General features: G+C 40.2%; 1 protein-coding gene across 1 annotated transcript in view; it reads right to left on the bottom strand.

The window, feature by feature from the left end:
• Positions 1-17,654, bottom strand: part of cfap299 (cilia and flagella associated protein 299) — a 78,338-nt gene that overhangs the window by 6,599 nt on the left and 54,085 nt on the right. The window contains exon 4 of the mRNA XM_081610910.1: positions 10,756-10,898. Coding sequence (XP_081467036.1) covers positions 10,756-10,898 — 143 coding nt within the window. The remainder of the gene's footprint in view (positions 1-10,755; positions 10,899-17,654) is intronic.

The following is a 17,654-nucleotide window of genomic DNA, read 5'->3' as shown; positions in this document are numbered from 1 at the left end:
GCCCAGATGCCAACAGATCTGGTCAGAATAGACTGCTGCTGTCCCACTTCTGAAACACGAGTCGATCCGTTTTTTTTTTTTTCCCTTAAAACTCAGATGAAAATTATGTCGTCTGAACCTTTACTTTCAGACGTATACATCCTTCTCGTCTTCCTGGATTAGCTCTGACAGAGCTGCGGGGGCTGTTTCTACAGGAATACCACGCAACAATTAACATTTTTTTGGTAAGCCACTTTTATTCCACGGTGACCCGCCCACATTTGCAAGAGTGAGATGTGAGATATTTTTAAGATGTGAGATCTCTTACGGCTGAACATAAAAAAAAAAAAAAAACTTTGTTGCTCTCCTATTTGGACATGTTTTATTGGACCCACTTCCCCTACTGTACTATGTGAATGGTCGCAAAGGCAGCTAGCTTCCCAGTCGGTGACGAAGAAAGCTCGAGCAGCTGGATGGCACCACACCCAGACACATGGACCAGTAAAAGTCTGAGAACCTGGATTTGGTGGAAACTGTGACGGTTTTCACAGCATGGGTTCCTGCTTCCCGATGCATTTACCATGACTGTGTGACCTGTGCGCTCTACTCTTTCACTTTCCATAGTTACCGTGCTCAGCTCTATTGTTATCTCCAGGTGCTCATTTTCCAGAGGAACGTCAGTAGGAGCTGGATTATGAGCAGTGGATCGTGTATTTCATCAGAGTAAACGCCATCTTATGTTTCCGCTGTACGACGTTTATTTCTGAAGTTAAGAATAAAACGGGGTCTCTGCAAGTCAAATTTAAGACTTTTTAAGACCTTTTTTTTTTTTTTTTATGTCGCCTTGAATTAAATTTAAGGCAGAAAAAAACAACAAATCTAGAAAATAGTTGGGGGATAACGCTTGAATTAAATTAGTTTAATAAAAGAATAAACAAAGTTGTAAACAAGGAAAATAAACTTAAAACAAAAGCAAGCAAAAGAAGAACGGTAGTAAAATATATTTACACGTTCAAAGGAATGGGCAGAAGTATAAACTTATTCTTACACCCAACCTTCTTACATCAGTAGCATCATCTAATAAATTATTATACATGATAACTAGGATAACATTATCTCTTCATTTTACAATCAAGAATAGCAAAAAGTGAGACCTAAGTGTCTGTATAATGGCTGCAGCCAGCAGTTTGAGCTCCTGCACAGCTTTAACCCCCGCAGTGCCAAGATGCCTTCCACACAATGAACTTATAGCATCGAATGGGTTGTAGTGAGTCAATAACAAAGCCCAACATCATCCAGTCAACTGGCAATAAATTTGCATCTATAGATAGATGCAGAAAAGCTAACGAGCTAACAACGGTACATTAGCAGCTAGTAACTGGTAGCTACAACCGCCTTGAGTCATGGAACTCAAAAATGTCTCAGTTTTTGCCTGGCAGACACATTACATATACACATTACATATGAGTGATGCCAAATATAAGACCTGTGGTGAATGTATTTAAAGCCAACTTACTTTTTAAAGAATGTATTTAAGACACTTTAAGGCCTTAATTTTAGATACTTGAATTAAGACTTTTTAAGGACACCCTGTAAAACACAAACACTTACTGTTAAAGGTGCCATCAGCCCATTTCAGCTGAAGTTCTGATGTGAACATGTCATATTCAGGACCTTTTCCAGGTTCAGATTCTCATCCTGACGGCTTCGCTCTCGCCTGCTCAGGCCTGATGCTGCTCTGCTGTGAGCTGACGGCCACGGCTTGAAGAGGGCAACAGAACCGCATCAAACAAAAAGCAGAACTCATAAACTATAAAGCCTCCCTACAGCAACAGCACCTGGACAAAAAGGTTCAGTTAGACCTGAAGACTGACATATTTATTATTATTGGACCTGTATATTTTGTGGATTTTGGCCTAAAACACTGAATGACATTCTCAGGAGTCGTATGCAGCTCTTGGACGTGTCTCCAAGAATTAGTGCGTTTGCAAATTGTAATCTAACTTCCAATATTGTCGGCGTAATGCTTTCTTCCTCTCTGAGTGCTCCGTCCCACCATGACGGTACTGCACTTGTTTAGCTTCTCTGGCGGTTCTGAGGTTCTTCTGTTGGCTCTGAAACCCAGGGCTGGGCAACAAATCAACAGCAATTTATATCGCGACAGACACGCGATCAATATTAATAGATGATTTGTCCAAATACAATCTGAGTTTTTAACATTTAATTTACCTCTGGGATTGATAAAGTATTTGTGAAATGAATTTGAACTGAAAGTGGGGTTGAGTGAAAGGAAGGAATGAGCTCTACAACAGCTCTAGAGGAAACTGGATAAAACAGGAAATGTCTCTTCACCAGTATTTCAAATATCCCAAAAAAAAAAAAAAATCCCCAATCAATAATTATGAAGAAACTGATATAAAATCCTTACATGGTTGTCCAGCCATACTAAACCCGTCTCCTTCTTGATGGCTGGATATTTCAATCCTGTCAGTGCAGATAAACATGGAACCTTCAGCCATCTTGAATCGAGCCCGAAGATGAACCAGACACATCAATGTTTCTGAGATGTTGCCTGATTTCTTTTGGACTTCTCCTGATGTAACACAAGAAAGTGTGGTGGTGCAGGAGTTAAGCACAGCCCACATAAAGAGGCTTTAGTCCGCCGTCGCAGGTTTGATTCCCAGCCTGGTGACCTTTGGTGCATGTCTTTCCTCTCTCATTACCTACTTTCCTTTCTTAGCACTTTCTAATAAAGGCCACTAGAGTAAAAAAAAAAAACCTTTAAAAGGAAGTGCTGTGTTTGAGGTGTTACCTGGAGACACATTCACAGAATGTAAACCTCTGAGTTTTTACATTTAGCAAACAGGAATCATTGACAATCCTGACTGACATAAAACCGGAAACATTTAGTTTGATTTAATGTCGGACAGCGAGGGGAAAAGGGTTACATGTCTTATTTATGAAGTTTATGTAAATATATGGTTTCAACTGCGTATATATTTAGAATATCTAAAATATACACAGCTGCTTCCAACCACAGGATAACATAGTCGGATTCGTGTTTCGTCATTACTGAGATTTGTCTCTGGAGTTGATTTTTCCTGTCGTTTGGCTCTGAATAGATGAAACTCCACTGCTGCCTTCATGACATCCATTAGCGGCACGTTCACACACTGAGGACAGACAGCAGAGACAGCTGGGTGGTAGCGACTGTCCCTCTGCAGGCTAATGGTGCTCTGACTGAGAGAGGTTAAAGGTCAAACGCTGTTTGCCTTGAAATACACAGATGACAAGGGTTCAAGACATATCATGTCTGGATATGTGTGTTTACACTTTGATGGAAAGATGCGTTAATAACAGTCCTTGACGTTTTACAAGCTTTTCTATTAAATAACAATTTCTGATATCGGGACCAAATTATGCAAACATGACAAACAGAAAAGCCTTGATGCTGAGGAACGCTGCATAAATCTATCCAGACGTATCAGCTCTGAGAACAAACAGTACAGCATGATTTAACCCCGAGGACCCAGCCTGTGAAGAACGTGCGTGCCATGTGTGAAGGCTAACAGAGATGACATGCGTTCCGGCTCACCAGAAAATATTTATGGAGTCGGCGATCTGCACCGTGATAAAACGGAAAAAAAAACGCCCCCCCGCGTTAAAACTCGGACACGATAACCTGAAACCGGGCTCGCCAGATCACAACTGGAGCTGGAACAGCTTCTCTTTTGTATTAAAACTTAATAAAACGGGACAGCAGAGCAAATATTTTCATAGCGGAAAACGAAGCCAGACGCACAGGTGCACTGCAGAGGCAGAGCGTGGAGGCAGCGTGGGTTTGGCTCCAGAGCAGCCATGAGCGAGCTGAGCCTTCACATGCAGCGGCTCTGTCTGTTGTCAAATGCGCACAATGTTGGCAGCGCGTCCAGAACTTAATTATACATAACAGCTTTTCAATACGTTGGCTAAATCGGAAACATTTGTCGAAATAATAACGATAAGGCAAGGGTTGACTAAACACTGGGACCAAAGAGAGGGAAAGATAAAGAGCCGGAGGAGGGGAGCAGGCAGTGCACAAACAGATGGTCACTTTGCTGGTGAACGTTAGACATCAGAGATGCTATAGGCACATCTGGAGTGGCAGGAAGCAGCAGGCACAGAGCTGGAGATCTGGCAGTTAATTAGACATGGTTCAGGACCTCACTCTGCAAAAACAATACATCTCACCACGCATTTCTGGTCCACTCTCAACGCAAATATGAAATAAGACCAAACTAGCTAAAAAGTAACTTTTCAGAACGACATTAGAGCTTGCTTTAAGGCAATAATTCATTAATATTGATGAAAAAGTACTAGAACTAGTGGAAATAATGTCCCAGTGGAACGTAAAATGAGTTCCTATATCTTGCTGAAAAGTTACTTTTAAGACTTTTTTTCTTATTTCCTGCATACTAACATATTCACACTAGAAAGTAGATCAAAAAGTGAAATAATCTGTCAGTAGAGCAAGACATTTTAACTTAAAAACACTTTGGTTTCCCTAGAATGATCCGGAGTGTGTCGATGGGGAGAGGGACGTCTGGGTTACCTTGGCAACCCACTTCTGATCAGTTAGCATTTAACTGATCAGTTTGGCACCAGCCAAGAAAAAGTTTGAACCTACAAGAAATCAAAGTTTGTTGCTATAGCAAACATGGAAACGGTTTGCCCTAATGATAGTGAACACTTGAGCAGGACACGGTCGAAAAGGTTTGACTTGTTTAAGGAACGCTGCGAGCTTGGAGAGTTTGTTTTGTTTCCACTGGGCGGTATGGCATCGGCCGCTGCAGCTCAGCAGGCTGTTTTATGGTTTCTGCAGGTTTCAGCAACTCAAATTTTAGATTTTTTAAGACAGGCTTAAGACCATTATGAAATAAATTTAAGACCGGTATCTCAACAGAAATGTACCAAAGAAAATTGCATATTTTATAATGTAGTAGCGTCAATTTTTTTGTTGTTGCACAGAATCAATATTGCATTGCATGGTTTGGCAACAGAAGTGAACCAGTGGCAAAGATGAACGTCATCCTGCAAACTGCAAATATGCACTTACCCATGACGGATGCAAAAAGCTAATTATCATGGGTCACAGAAATCAACAAAAATGTCTGTGTGACTTAAAAGTTTCAATGTCAGAAAAGTCCAACGAGAAAAAACTGAAATTGCTAATTTAGTTTTGCCACAACAAAATTGGAAAACCTGTGATTAATATATTTAAGGTCATATTTTAATTCTCCTAACGAATGTAAGACATTTTAAGGCCTTAATTTTAGATACATGAATTTAACATTTGTTAAGGATGTGCAGTATTTTATAGTCTTATTCAGGAGAGCATTTCCACCACCAGGTAGCAACAGTTTGTCTCCTGCTTGTCAGTGACAAGCAATGAGATTTTTCTGTCCCCCAATCAGTGAACTGTGTCATGCTAGTAGCTCCACCCTAACCAAACCGCTCCTCTGTCCCATGGGCCTACAGTTGAGCTTAAATTTTGTCAATTAACCTGTCAGATGCTTACCATGTGATGACATCATCATCTGGGCTTTCCCAACATCTCTTTACACTTTAAATTTAAAGATAAACTCATATTATTATCCATCCATCCATCCATTTTCTTGCACCCTTTTTCCCTCGGTGGGGTTGGGAGGGGTGCTGGTGCCCATCTCCAGCCAACGTTTCGGGCGAGAGGCGGGGTCACCCTGGACAGGTCGCCAGTCTGTCGCAGGGCAACACAGAGACACACAGGACACACAACCATGCACACACACACTCACACCTAGGGGCAATTTGGAGAGGCCAATTAACCTGACAGTCATGTTTTTGGACTGTGGGAGGAAACCGGAGTACCCGGAGAAAACCCACGCATGCACAGGGAGAACATGCAAACTCCATGCAGAAAGACCCCAGGCTGGGAATCGAACCCAGAACCTTCTTGCTGCAAGGCAACAGCTCTACCAACTGCGCCACTGCGCAGCCCTCATATTATTATGTCATTCAGAAAATAGAAAAAACTGTTAATCCTAAATGACTCAAAGCTGAAAAAGTTTAGTCTGATTTAATATCAAACATTGAGGAAAAATCATGTTTTTTCCATCAATGTTAAAATCTGGTTTCAGCTGCGTATCATAGATCCAGAACTGGAACTAACAGTCCATATATTATGGAGTTGAGGCAAAAAAAAGAAAGATTTTTAAGATATTAGATATAAATTTTAATGTCAAAAGTGGAAGTAGAATTGAGACGTGAACCTATCCACCCTTTTTTGATGGAGGTGGGATGTGTAGGCAGGAGCTGGCGCTGGTGTCACTGTGGCTGTGGAGGAGGAGGAGGAGTTGGAGGGACGGGATTCAGAGTCCTGCGGTGGGAGGTTTAGTGCACCGAGTGGGCAGCAGCTCCAGCATCTGCTCCCTCTTAGCGGCAACCACACTGTGTGTTATTGTTCCCGACAGAGACCAAAAAAGTCACGGGGGGAGGCTGAGACGGGCGGAGGAGGAAGAGCAGATAGCGGAGAATGACACATGAGCTACGAGAAGTTAAAAAATAAAGACGGAGAGAGAGATGTGTAAATCTGATCAAGCTGGAGACTGAGGCGGCGTGTGAAGGCATGTGTCACCCCAATGGGAGGGAAGGGAGACCTGATGAGGGGGGAAGCCTCATAAAAGCGTCATTAGGGAGTCGGTTGCACCTCCAGGCATACTCGTCCAGTGACTCACGCCTACGGGTTGTTGGGGAGGAGGAAGAGTTCAGGGCCACAAGATGGGTGTTTGGGATGAACACAAGGTGAGAAACTGATAAATAAAACAGTCCATCACACTAGTTTTTATCTTTCAGTCGGGTGTAAAACTTTATCCACAATGCAGCGTCTTAATGAAGACTCCTAATATTACAAAATAAACGACTGACTAAATCCAGGGTGTCCAACTCATATATTCATATTTGAGAACATTGAAAACCCTGGAGGTGAGAGAGTAAACCTCAGAGTACTGAGCTGCAGCCCTGAATACAGCAGAAATGTCCTTTATTCTCCCTCAGTAGGGAAATTCAGGTGTACCAGGAGCATGTATGTTCATGTAAATATAAGAGACTGTGAGGCTAAATTTACAACAGAAGAAGAAAATGCCATAGTTATTAAAAATAATTCGCTCAGATTCAAAGAACTGAGATCATGTTTATGTTTATGAGATCAGTTAAAATATGTGCAGACTGTGAATGAATATCTGCATAAAAATCAATGAAAAAAAAAATGGACAAGCTATGGAAAACAGCAGGGATGCAAACATATAAGTGACTGTTATAAAATCTTGCTGCTGCTGTGAGGAAGGACCTGCGATAACGCTCCTTTGTGCACCCAGGACGGAGCAATCTGCACGCATGGAATGGTAACATTGTCTAAGATTTTATTAAGATGTCAGTTGGTATTTTTCTTTGAATTTTGTTTCTTCAGGCCTTGACTTCTTCAGGAATCCCTGGAGAAGATCCAGAATTCGCTTTAGGGACAAGATATCCCATATTTTGGTTTTAACTTTAAATGGAGCCAAAAACACCCAAGAACCTTTACCCAAAGGGAGACAGACACATTAATCCATTCAGTCAACTTGTCTCAACACAGTAAGTGTTTCTGAAGAAAGGTTGACTCACAGAATGGAAAACTGTTTCCATCCTTGTAAACCTGGACGGGGAGTTGGTGTCCGTCTCCACAGATAACAAAACAAAACAATCAACCCCAGCAAAACAGGACTTTTCTTTTTACTTGCACATCTTCTTTCATCTGAAATACTTTGTTTCTTTCATTAATGTTTTCTGTTTAGTTGGTCATTAGGCTGTTGAAAGTAATTGATGTTGCAATGAAATTAGTTCTGAGTGATTAGCTTTCAGCTGGAGGGTTTTGGACTGGTTCTGTCTAGAAGCTGCTGCAAAATGACATCACCTCTGGCAGCTTTCAGACTAAATGAGCTGAGAATCTGAAAGTGGTGATGAAATAAGAGAATAAATTGCTGTTTTTAATCAACAGTAAACAGAAACTTTCTGTTAATATTTACAGAACAGAAACGTTTCTGCAGCCAAAATACTGAACGGCTGATTTCTGATGCCCTCGTACAAAATGCGCTGATCCACAACTGTATCCATTATAATACTGACTTTCACTATTTGATTTTGAATATATATGGATGTAGTATTAAATATGTTCATCTGTAACTGTTAAAATTTGGACAAATACTGAAATATCTAGTATCTACCAGTAGGTGGTGACACTGTTGGCATTTGAATGTTATATATGTGTAAGAAACCTTAGAAACAGCTGCACTGGTGGGATTTCTAGCATAGACAGTGAAGTTGGGACGACGTGACGTCTGCAGTTCTGAAAGCTGTTAATCAAGTCAGGCTTCAGATCGGTGCCGCTAATTTCACCCTTTCACCATGTTGTGTTTGCGTACTTTCAGTTATGTTGTTCTAAATTTTGAAAAGGAGCCATCAACCATCCATCACAGGACAAAACACCCTAGGTGCACACACTCACACAGGGAGGAAGCTGGAGTACCCAGAGAGAAACCACGCTTCTTGTTCCAAGAGATGAGGTCAGATAGAGCTGTTCTGGTTTGATCAACGGGACATGAGCTGCATTGTTTTGTCTTAATTAATTTGGAAGTTGCTAAAAGCATCTGCTAGCTGCGTAAACATAAACATGATCTCAATAAGCATCAACTGGCCTGAATGAGATCAGCTGCAGTTGTTGGCAGTCGACGTGTTTCCATTACAAATGTGTGCAAAACTTCGTCAATATTTTGCTGATGTCCAACAAACACATTTTTGCAGTTTCGATGTTTTCATGAAATAAGAAACGCGACTAAAATCACACGAGAATAAGTTTGTTCTTGTGATAACTCAGTAAAAATTATAATGGCGATTGTCATGGTTTGCGCCAGTAGCAACATCTGCTTGTTGATCATGTGACTTGTGTGATGTGAAGAAGTGTTTCCATTGCTCATCCTGCACCAAAGGGTTTTTTTCCAAACTGCCATGCTTCCATTAAGAGAAGTTCTCTAAACAGCCCTTAGCTGCTGGTGTGCAAGTAGTTTCTCAATTTTCTGTTTCTTCTGTTTAGTATTGAGCAAAGAACTTATGTGTAATTGAGATACTTTTTGTAATAGAGCTTCTCTGAAGGTTAAATTCTAAATGTGCCTTCATTTGAACCTTTTAGGCTGTTCTACCCGTCCGTCAGCGGGGTTAGACGGGTTGTCTGCCATTTGGCTGAACTCCTAACTAAATCATCTATTAACAGTCATTCCCACCTTTGGCCACTTGTGTTTGTCCTTTTGGGATTTCTCACACATATCTGACATGTTGGTAACATGTTACTGTGCACGAGTGTGAGGAATGTGGGAATGGTTTCGGCTGCGGTGATTTGCTGACAGCCGTCTGTGTACACAGGGCCGATGATAGAACGGGAATTATAAAGATATAAAAACGTCTGAGCGAGGGATACGGAGAGGATTTTAGCTTACACCTGTGAGTTCAGAAGTTCATCTGCGGATTGTGCTGAAACTGTGCAACTGGCTCTGAATGCCGTGCAACCCTGTGCTCAGAGTTTCACAGATATACAGATACAGGAGTGGAGTTAATTAGCAGCAGCTGATGGAGCCTCGTGCTGCTGAAACCTCATCCAGCGCTAGCTAACACAAACAGTCTTCTCCTCAACCGGTTGTAGAAAGTGCAGTTATCATCTTTTCTCACTGAAGAAGCAGAATAATAAAATGCTTTAGTAAAACGTCAGCCGCAGAAAATGTTTTTATTTAAATCAGCTGTCATTTTGTCAAATCTTTGACAGGAAAGATGAGTCTGGAATGACCTTTGACCCTTTTCCTGAACCTCAATGTATTCCACTCAAACTCCATGTGATAGATCAACACAAGGTAACAGACAAAGACAAATCAAAATGATACAATACAGCCAAGTAAAAATCTGAAAGGTGTGGCATGCATGTGTATTCAGCCCCTCTGATGTCCCTAAATAAAATCCAGACACAAGGAAGAAGGTGCTGCGATAAGAGACCAAAATTCAACTCTTTGGCCAAAAATATGTTCTGCAGAAAGTAACGAAGCTTCCCCATGGTGGGACATGGTGGCAGCAGCATCATGCTGTGGGGATGCAAACTAAAAAACTGCATAGCACTCGAGCCTGGAGCAGACGTTTCCCTTCCAGTAGGACAAGAAAATAAAAATAAAGCTAAAGCTACGATGGCAAAATTTAAATCGTAGCATATTGAGTTAAAATGGCCTAGTCAAAGATCTAAATTTGTGTTGGTCTGAAGCATAAGATTGAAATAAAATGCATTAGAATTTGTGGTTGTAACACGACAAAATGTGGAAAAGAGTTCAGGGTGAAAATAATGTTTAAAAATATCTGGATATGTGATTAGAAAAAATTTAATTTCTTCAATTAATTAACAACGTCTCCCATGGCGACGCACAGACACAGCAGATCGGAGATCCTTTAATGATTTTATTGTTTTTATTAGTATGTTCAGATCACCTACGTTTCTTTTATATTTGGTTAAATTCCTGCCACAATGACAATAAAGGAATTCTGATTAGTGATTTTTTTCTGTTACTTCTAATTAACAGGAAACGGAAAAAAAAACAACAAAAAAAACCTCCTGCTGTACATCCTGCGCACCCTGACCCGACTCGACATTCGACCAAACTTAAAAAGGAGATATTACAATAAAATAAGACTTACCATAAATCTGAGGGTCCTGGCATGAGCCTTTTCTTTCCACAGAAATATGGTTCAAAATCTTGTGTCTTGAGCCTGTGGGCGTAGTCTATATATCCAGATACCTCCTGTCCAAGAGTATTATAATCCCTTATGAAAATGACCGACTGTAAAAGAGGAGAGAAAAAAGAAAGGAGAGCCTCTGTGTAAATCATCATGACCATTAAACCTTTTTTCTGGGGAAAGACCAGTAAGGACAAATGTCGGGTTTTTTTGGACAGATGAAAGGCATCTGGCAGGAATAGACCAATCTTAAAATACAAAGGGTCTTGTTAAATTTTGACACATGTTGAGGATAAAAATGAGTCAAACTGATGTCGTCCTGGAGAAGCCTTAGAGAGGTGGGCCGTCTGCAGAGTATCCTGCTCAGATAAGAGCGTGGGACTCCTCGGGGCCCGAATCTTTTAACTTACAGTAACTGGAGTGTGATTTCCGTTCCAACACTCCCACAGTCAGAGCAGGAAAGGCTCTTTAAACGCCATGAAGTTTGGATATTAAAGTTCTCGTGCAAACACCGGACATCAACAGACCTTTTTTATTCACGGGCGTCTCAAGTTGTCTGGTCTTATTTGAATTGTGTTGAAGATGGGACATTTTTTTTAGCTTATTATATTCAAATTTAGCCTGAACAAAGTGGTTAGCTCATTTAATCCCTAACAGCTTTCATACACCGCAGGCCTCTAGGTAGATTTAGTTACCTGAACTTTGAAGAGCATGCATTGTTTTTAGGTGGAAGGCAAATCGCTATTCCAATTTTGTGTTTTTTAAATAATAGCAAACAAAAAAGCTGCATTTTCAATGAAAAATAAAAGCATGTTTGAAAGAAACATGCTTTTAAACCTGCTGTAAGGCACAGCTAAATTGAACAGATCTGAACTGAACTTAAAAGTCTGTGGCTTCCACAAAACATGTTCATTCTGTACAAAATCATTGTTGGGTGATGAGATTTTGGTCTGGCTAGTTCTGCCTAACCAGACCAGATCTGTTCAAAATCCCAACTCAACGCTAACACTCGCATGTGAAAACGGTTGCAAACAGATGCACAATTATGCAACTATACACCTTTGAAAAGCGTCAGTAGACCCTCCTGCGCAACCAACAAGAATACGGCAAATGGTTTCTGGATGGTAAATCAACAGCAAAGCACTTGTCTTTTCCAGCAGCCATTGTACAGCGCATATGCCGGTAAAACCAGCTGACCAAGATTTCTGGAGCTCCACTCGGGTTGCTAGGCAACGGCGCAGTGCCCTTTGATTGTGACTTAGCAATCGGGAGGTTTTTGAAGCAGCTCATTTTCCACGTATCAAAAAATATTAACTTATTCCCATGGCATGGGTTGATGTTGAACTGAATCTGAAGAAATTCTAACTCTATAATTAATGTATTTCACCTGTTTCTTATAAAAAATCACATTTGTTGTAATTTGAAAATGTCTAAATAAAGTGAAATGAAGTTAAATGAGCTTAGGGCTGAACACACATCCTGTCTTTCATGCGTTTTGCAGTCGATCTTTTATTTTATGAAATATAAAAGATAAATATGACCCAAGATTGTGCTTGAGCTTTGCAGATAGTGCTGGTAACAGACCAAACACACAAATCAGACGGAGAGACAATGAGTGCAGCAGGGGAAACGGGTCTGGATTCTTCAATGTAAGCACATCCTCACTATAAAGACACGTTTTCCAGCTGCTTATCGGTGAGAGCCTCTTTAAAGTTGCGTTTAAACAACCAGAGGAAGAAAAAAGATGAGAAATGACTTTATCACTGGGTTCAGACAAAGAGATCTGGAGCCAAATAGTTCAAAACCAGCCTGGGTAAAAGCAGAACATGAATCGATCTTTTTATGTTGACTTGATGGTACAGATAACACCTGATGACAACGGACGGGAAGAACCCCCAACAAAGGACGGACTCAGGTGTGAAGAGGCTGTTTTGTCTGCCTGTTCCCACAAAGAAAAGATGTTTTTCTTTCTTTTCTGACTCCTTTTGTATTTGACATGTCTTGTTTGCTCTGAGCATGAGTAAGTCAAACTGTTCTGCTTACAGTAACACGTCCTTGCAGGATACCTCAGAGTACGGTATCCCATTTGTGCGCCTGTCAGGACGTGGGCCCTGTCTGCAGGGCGGGGGCTGCAGAGCTCACAGGGAAAAACGCATCTTTCATGTTTCCATGAAGCAAATTTACTTTTGCAATTCCAGTTTGCGCAGAAATATAGTCAATGGAAATAAATGCACCTATGGTTAAACATATTAATAGGTTTTTTTTCAGTCTACATATAGAACTCAGTTCATTTCTTTCAAATATGGAGAGCTTAGAATAAACATATCACACTCCTATTTGCTGCTAAACAAGCACCATGAGTTTCCAGGCTCCTTGCTGAAGGAAGCCGGTGGACCTCCACTTTACGCCATGGAAAACAAGCAGAGGCTTTACATCACCTGTCAACAATTATCAAGAACAGGTGCTGTGACCTCACAGGGCAGTGAGGGAGAGGCCGCGCTTTATGGCAAACATCAGTCTGGTTAATAGTCGAGACGCTGAGTGCTGCTCAGCTCCAGGTACAGATACTTGCTCATTGTTTTACTCTTTGAAATCCTCCTCATGTGTGTCCTTTACAAACTTCACCGCTGACCTTAGGTAGAAGGTTACATAAACCAACAAGCAGATAACTGGGAGAATCCTTTAATCTACAATTCAACACAACCAAAGCATTTCAACGCCCTGCGGCCGCTGCTCTCTTATGAAGACTCAAAAAGTCTGTTTGTTCGTTCAGAAACAAACTGTTAAACTGAACCCAGCCGACACTAACCCTCCGCCTCTTTCTGCTCAGATGTGAATTACTCCAATCCTTCAAAGCCTCGTGGCTGAAAGAGATGGATTTACAAATCTGACTCAAACAGAAGCTGACGGGGGGCTGACACGTACTGCGCCCGTCTTTGTGCTTTTGACAATGTCCTACAGGTGGGAAGACAATGATGGCTGGACCACCTGACATCCTGTGGCATGTGTGTGTGTGTGACTGTACACACACACAGAAACCTAAACAAAGCCACAGGACGGGGTAATGAACTCTGCCGCAGAAACACTCAGCTGTCGGTAACGTCTGTGGATGTCTGTCGCCTTTGTTTTCTCAGTCCTGTTGACGTTTTTTCAGCCGACGCGCTCGTCCTCTCAACATGCTGAGTGCAGCCGATTCAACGTGTTGGAGGGACGTTGGGGCTCAGAGAGCGAGATCGTTCTGCAGCTAAACTGCTCTTAATGCACAAACCCAACAGAATCATGTGTCTTTTTTAATCTGATGATTCATTAACTTGATTATTTATTTTTGTTGTGAAATGTAAAGTGCATGAATCTGATCTGAAATTCAATAATAAGGAATGCATTGATAAAGCCTAATTCTGGCATTTGGATCAATTCTCAGCATCAGAGCTAAATCTAAAATACTTCAAGGACGGCAGTTTTACCTTTATTAAGATTAGAAAAGATGTGATTTATTAGTCCCAGAATTGGGAAATTACCTCAGTTTGTCTTAGTTTACATTTTAAAGCAGTAAATACCTACAGTAAATTATAAAAAGCTTTGCTACTTGTCTCTCATTTCTCTCTCTGCTCTTCTTCCTGTCCATCTTCTACTGAATACAGGTCACTAGTGTCACCAATACCTTAAAAAATCCATCTTGATGCCACTTTTTTAAGCCCAACATTTGTCCAGCATTGGTTAATGACCTTTCTATTTAATGCAGATAGAGAATATGACCTGCATTTATTAGTAGCTCTGATTGATGGCATTTCAAAAAGCCTGGAAAGAAGCTAACATGTATGCTGCTGAATGGTTACATTTGTCATTTTTAAACTGTCTTCACAGCAGCAACCCTGATCACTTTTTCTTTGTTCATTTGAACCAGCTGGTTAACTGACACAGACTTGATTTCCAGGACAGTTTATAACATTTCAAAAGGCCATTTTAAGGCCCTAATGTTAGTTTTCTTTATCAACTCCTTTGAAAGGGTTGATAAAATGTCTCTGTCCTTTAGAAGCAGACGGTTCTTTTCTGTTTTCTTGACTTTTTCAATCTTTCACAAAACACTAATCATTTGACTCCAGCTCTATAAGGTGTTTTATTAAAGGTGTTTATATCTCACACGCTGTTCAGTTGTCAGTTATCCCAATGAGTTGAATTTTGCTGAATCTGAAAAAACATCAGAGTTAAAGAGTAAATTCACTGAGGGAATCCTCCATTGTTCATAATTATTGTCGCTAATACAATTATTTGTTTCAGTTATGACAAGAAGTTAAAAAATGTTACATCCTGACTTTCTTTATTAGCTGCATTAACTTTTGTTTGTCGAATGAAGCAGAAATAATGTGAAAATGTTTGATCTAAACCTTTCAGCCAAAGGTTACATATAGAAACACATCAGCCCCAAACTCCACGGGCTTCATTCACCAAATGACTTCACAACTGGCTTCTATCTTCACTTTCCATTTCGCTCTCTTGTTTACATTTGGGCACCAAAACAACTTGATTAGAGGCACAAAAGATTATTCAGCAAGCCGAAGAAATGTGTATTTTAATCACCGATTCCCAGCCAGAATCCCACAGACTAAAGAAACATAAAATAAAAAAAAGGCATGATTTTCTTCCAGTAAGCTGGTTGATGTTCGTGTACTAAAGTGCTGAAAGCTGGCAGTAAACAAATGAAGATGGTTTCAGCCCTGAGCGTTTGTGCTCTGCCCATCCCCCATGTCTGCGCTCTGACTCGGACCCGTCTGCCCGCCCCTGTGGACTCCTTCCTCTTGTTCCTCAGCCCACCTCTGCCCACACCAGCTCCCTCAGGCCCTGGGAACAATCCTGCAGTGTCAGGGAGCCGTGCAGGTGTCTTGCGGTGTCAGCTGCCACACTGTTTATTATTGGTGGTCTGAGCCTTAGGAGGAATCGCAGGCCATCACTAACAACTGTGTAAATTTGTTAGGGTAAGGAAAACACGGCCTGTGCTACAGAAACGGTTTCAGTCGGGAACTCTTTTTCTGGATAGCTTTCCCCTTTCTTGATATTTGCTGATGACTGAGTGCATGTGCTGTGGAGAGATTGGGGCGGGCTTTGGGAGGGGGATGAGGGGCGGGAGGTGGGGGGCTTTGCTTATTTGACTTGGAAGTGACTTCACACGGCCAGCTTGTGAAATAGATGCAATGGTGGAAACCATATGTGCTGAGGTGACTTGCATCAGAGGGGATCTACCCAAATTACACTTCCTGCAGGATACGCTATCCAGAGCCAGAGCTCACTAACTCACAGGTTTGTTACCAGTGGAGCATTGCAGCCAGTAACACACCTTAGCTGTTAGCCTGGCTTATATTTATTTAATCTTATATAAAGGCTTTAACACATATCAGAGTGGAAAATCTATCTTAATTTTCTTTAGATCTAATTCTGGGACAATCTAGCAACAAGGTTGGTTTCCATCCATCCCAGTGAAGAATATTTATACTCAGCTCTAATTTTGTCCCTTTCATAATAATGCAATCAATCTGTTTTTTTTCTCCATTACAGATTTCTTCCATTTTTGATTTTTTTTGTCATCACCTTTCAGCTAATTTAAAAATTTTTATTATCATGTTAAGATAAATTACAAAAGCCAGTTTTCATATCAAGATGTATATACAGTGCCTCTTGAGATGATTTTATTTATTTATTTACTGTACTATTACTTATCTGATTTACCGCATACTTCTAAAACGACCTGTGTCAAACCAATGCCACATTTTATATCATGACATGAAAATTCTTTGAATTTTCTTTTGCCATATCAATGCTGCTACGGTATTTGTCGTATCTGTAAAATTATGTTTCTTATGCCCAACTTGTTGTTTAATATCTATTTCTCCAGTTAGTTTTTTCCTGTTGGATTTGCAGGAATTGCCTTTTTTTTCTTCATCAGATATATGAAGAACCAGGCCCTGTAAAGGTATAGGGTCATTGACGTATAAGGATTTCCACCAAGCTAAATTAAAAATGTCAAAAATATTTATATCCATTGCAATTACTAGAATATTTGAAATGTTGTACATACAGAAATCATAATTTCACATTCAAATTAGACCTTTTCAAGGGTTTTTTATCAATATGATGTGGCTGTGGTCCTAAAAAATGTCATTTGGTGCGACCGTGTTTTACCTAAAAATAAGGTATTTTCCATGATGTACTAAACATTTGTTTTATAAGTTTCCATTTATTTAAGGTGTTTAGAAACACATTTTTTAAATTTCTTTTTATTTTTCTGGCAATTATGACAGTTTTTCCCCAAAAAAACCTGTGAAATTCCATTTATAATTGATTTGACCGCTATTTTTCTTCACCATTTTATCAAAATGTGTCAAAATAATAAATAAATACCAGTCACTTAAGGACACTGTATTAGTGGTTGATATCTATGCTCCAGACACTAGATATTCTATTTTGAATTCAATAAATGTACATTTTTAATCGGTCGCGCCAAATGATTTATGGTCGCACCAAATGATTTATACAATAAATGTAGGCCAGGAAACAGGTTAAAATCCTTTTAATACATGAAAACGGAATTGCATTCAGTTACAGTACATTACAAAAATAACAACACATATAGAACACACCAATTTAATTTCCCTAAAAATGAATGCAGTAATCAACTTTGCAGTAAACATTTCCAACATATCCCTCATAAAATCAGAATGTACAGGAGTCTGCTTTAATTTCATAATTTAAAAAAACTGGAAAGACATTTTCAATCTCCCAAATGTAAGTGCATTAATGAAAATATAATAATTCAGTTTTTACTTTTTTAAACAGAACCATATAATAAGTAATGGTTTCAAGATGGA

Source organism: Poecilia reticulata, chromosome 9, assembly GCF_904066995.2.
Source record: "Poecilia reticulata chromosome 9, P_reticulata-male-v2, whole genome shotgun sequence".
Classification (NCBI taxonomy): Eukaryota; Metazoa; Chordata; class Actinopteri; order Cyprinodontiformes; family Poeciliidae; genus Poecilia; species Poecilia reticulata.
Note: the sequence above shows the minus strand (reverse complement) of the source record. Positions and strands in the feature narration are given on the sequence as shown.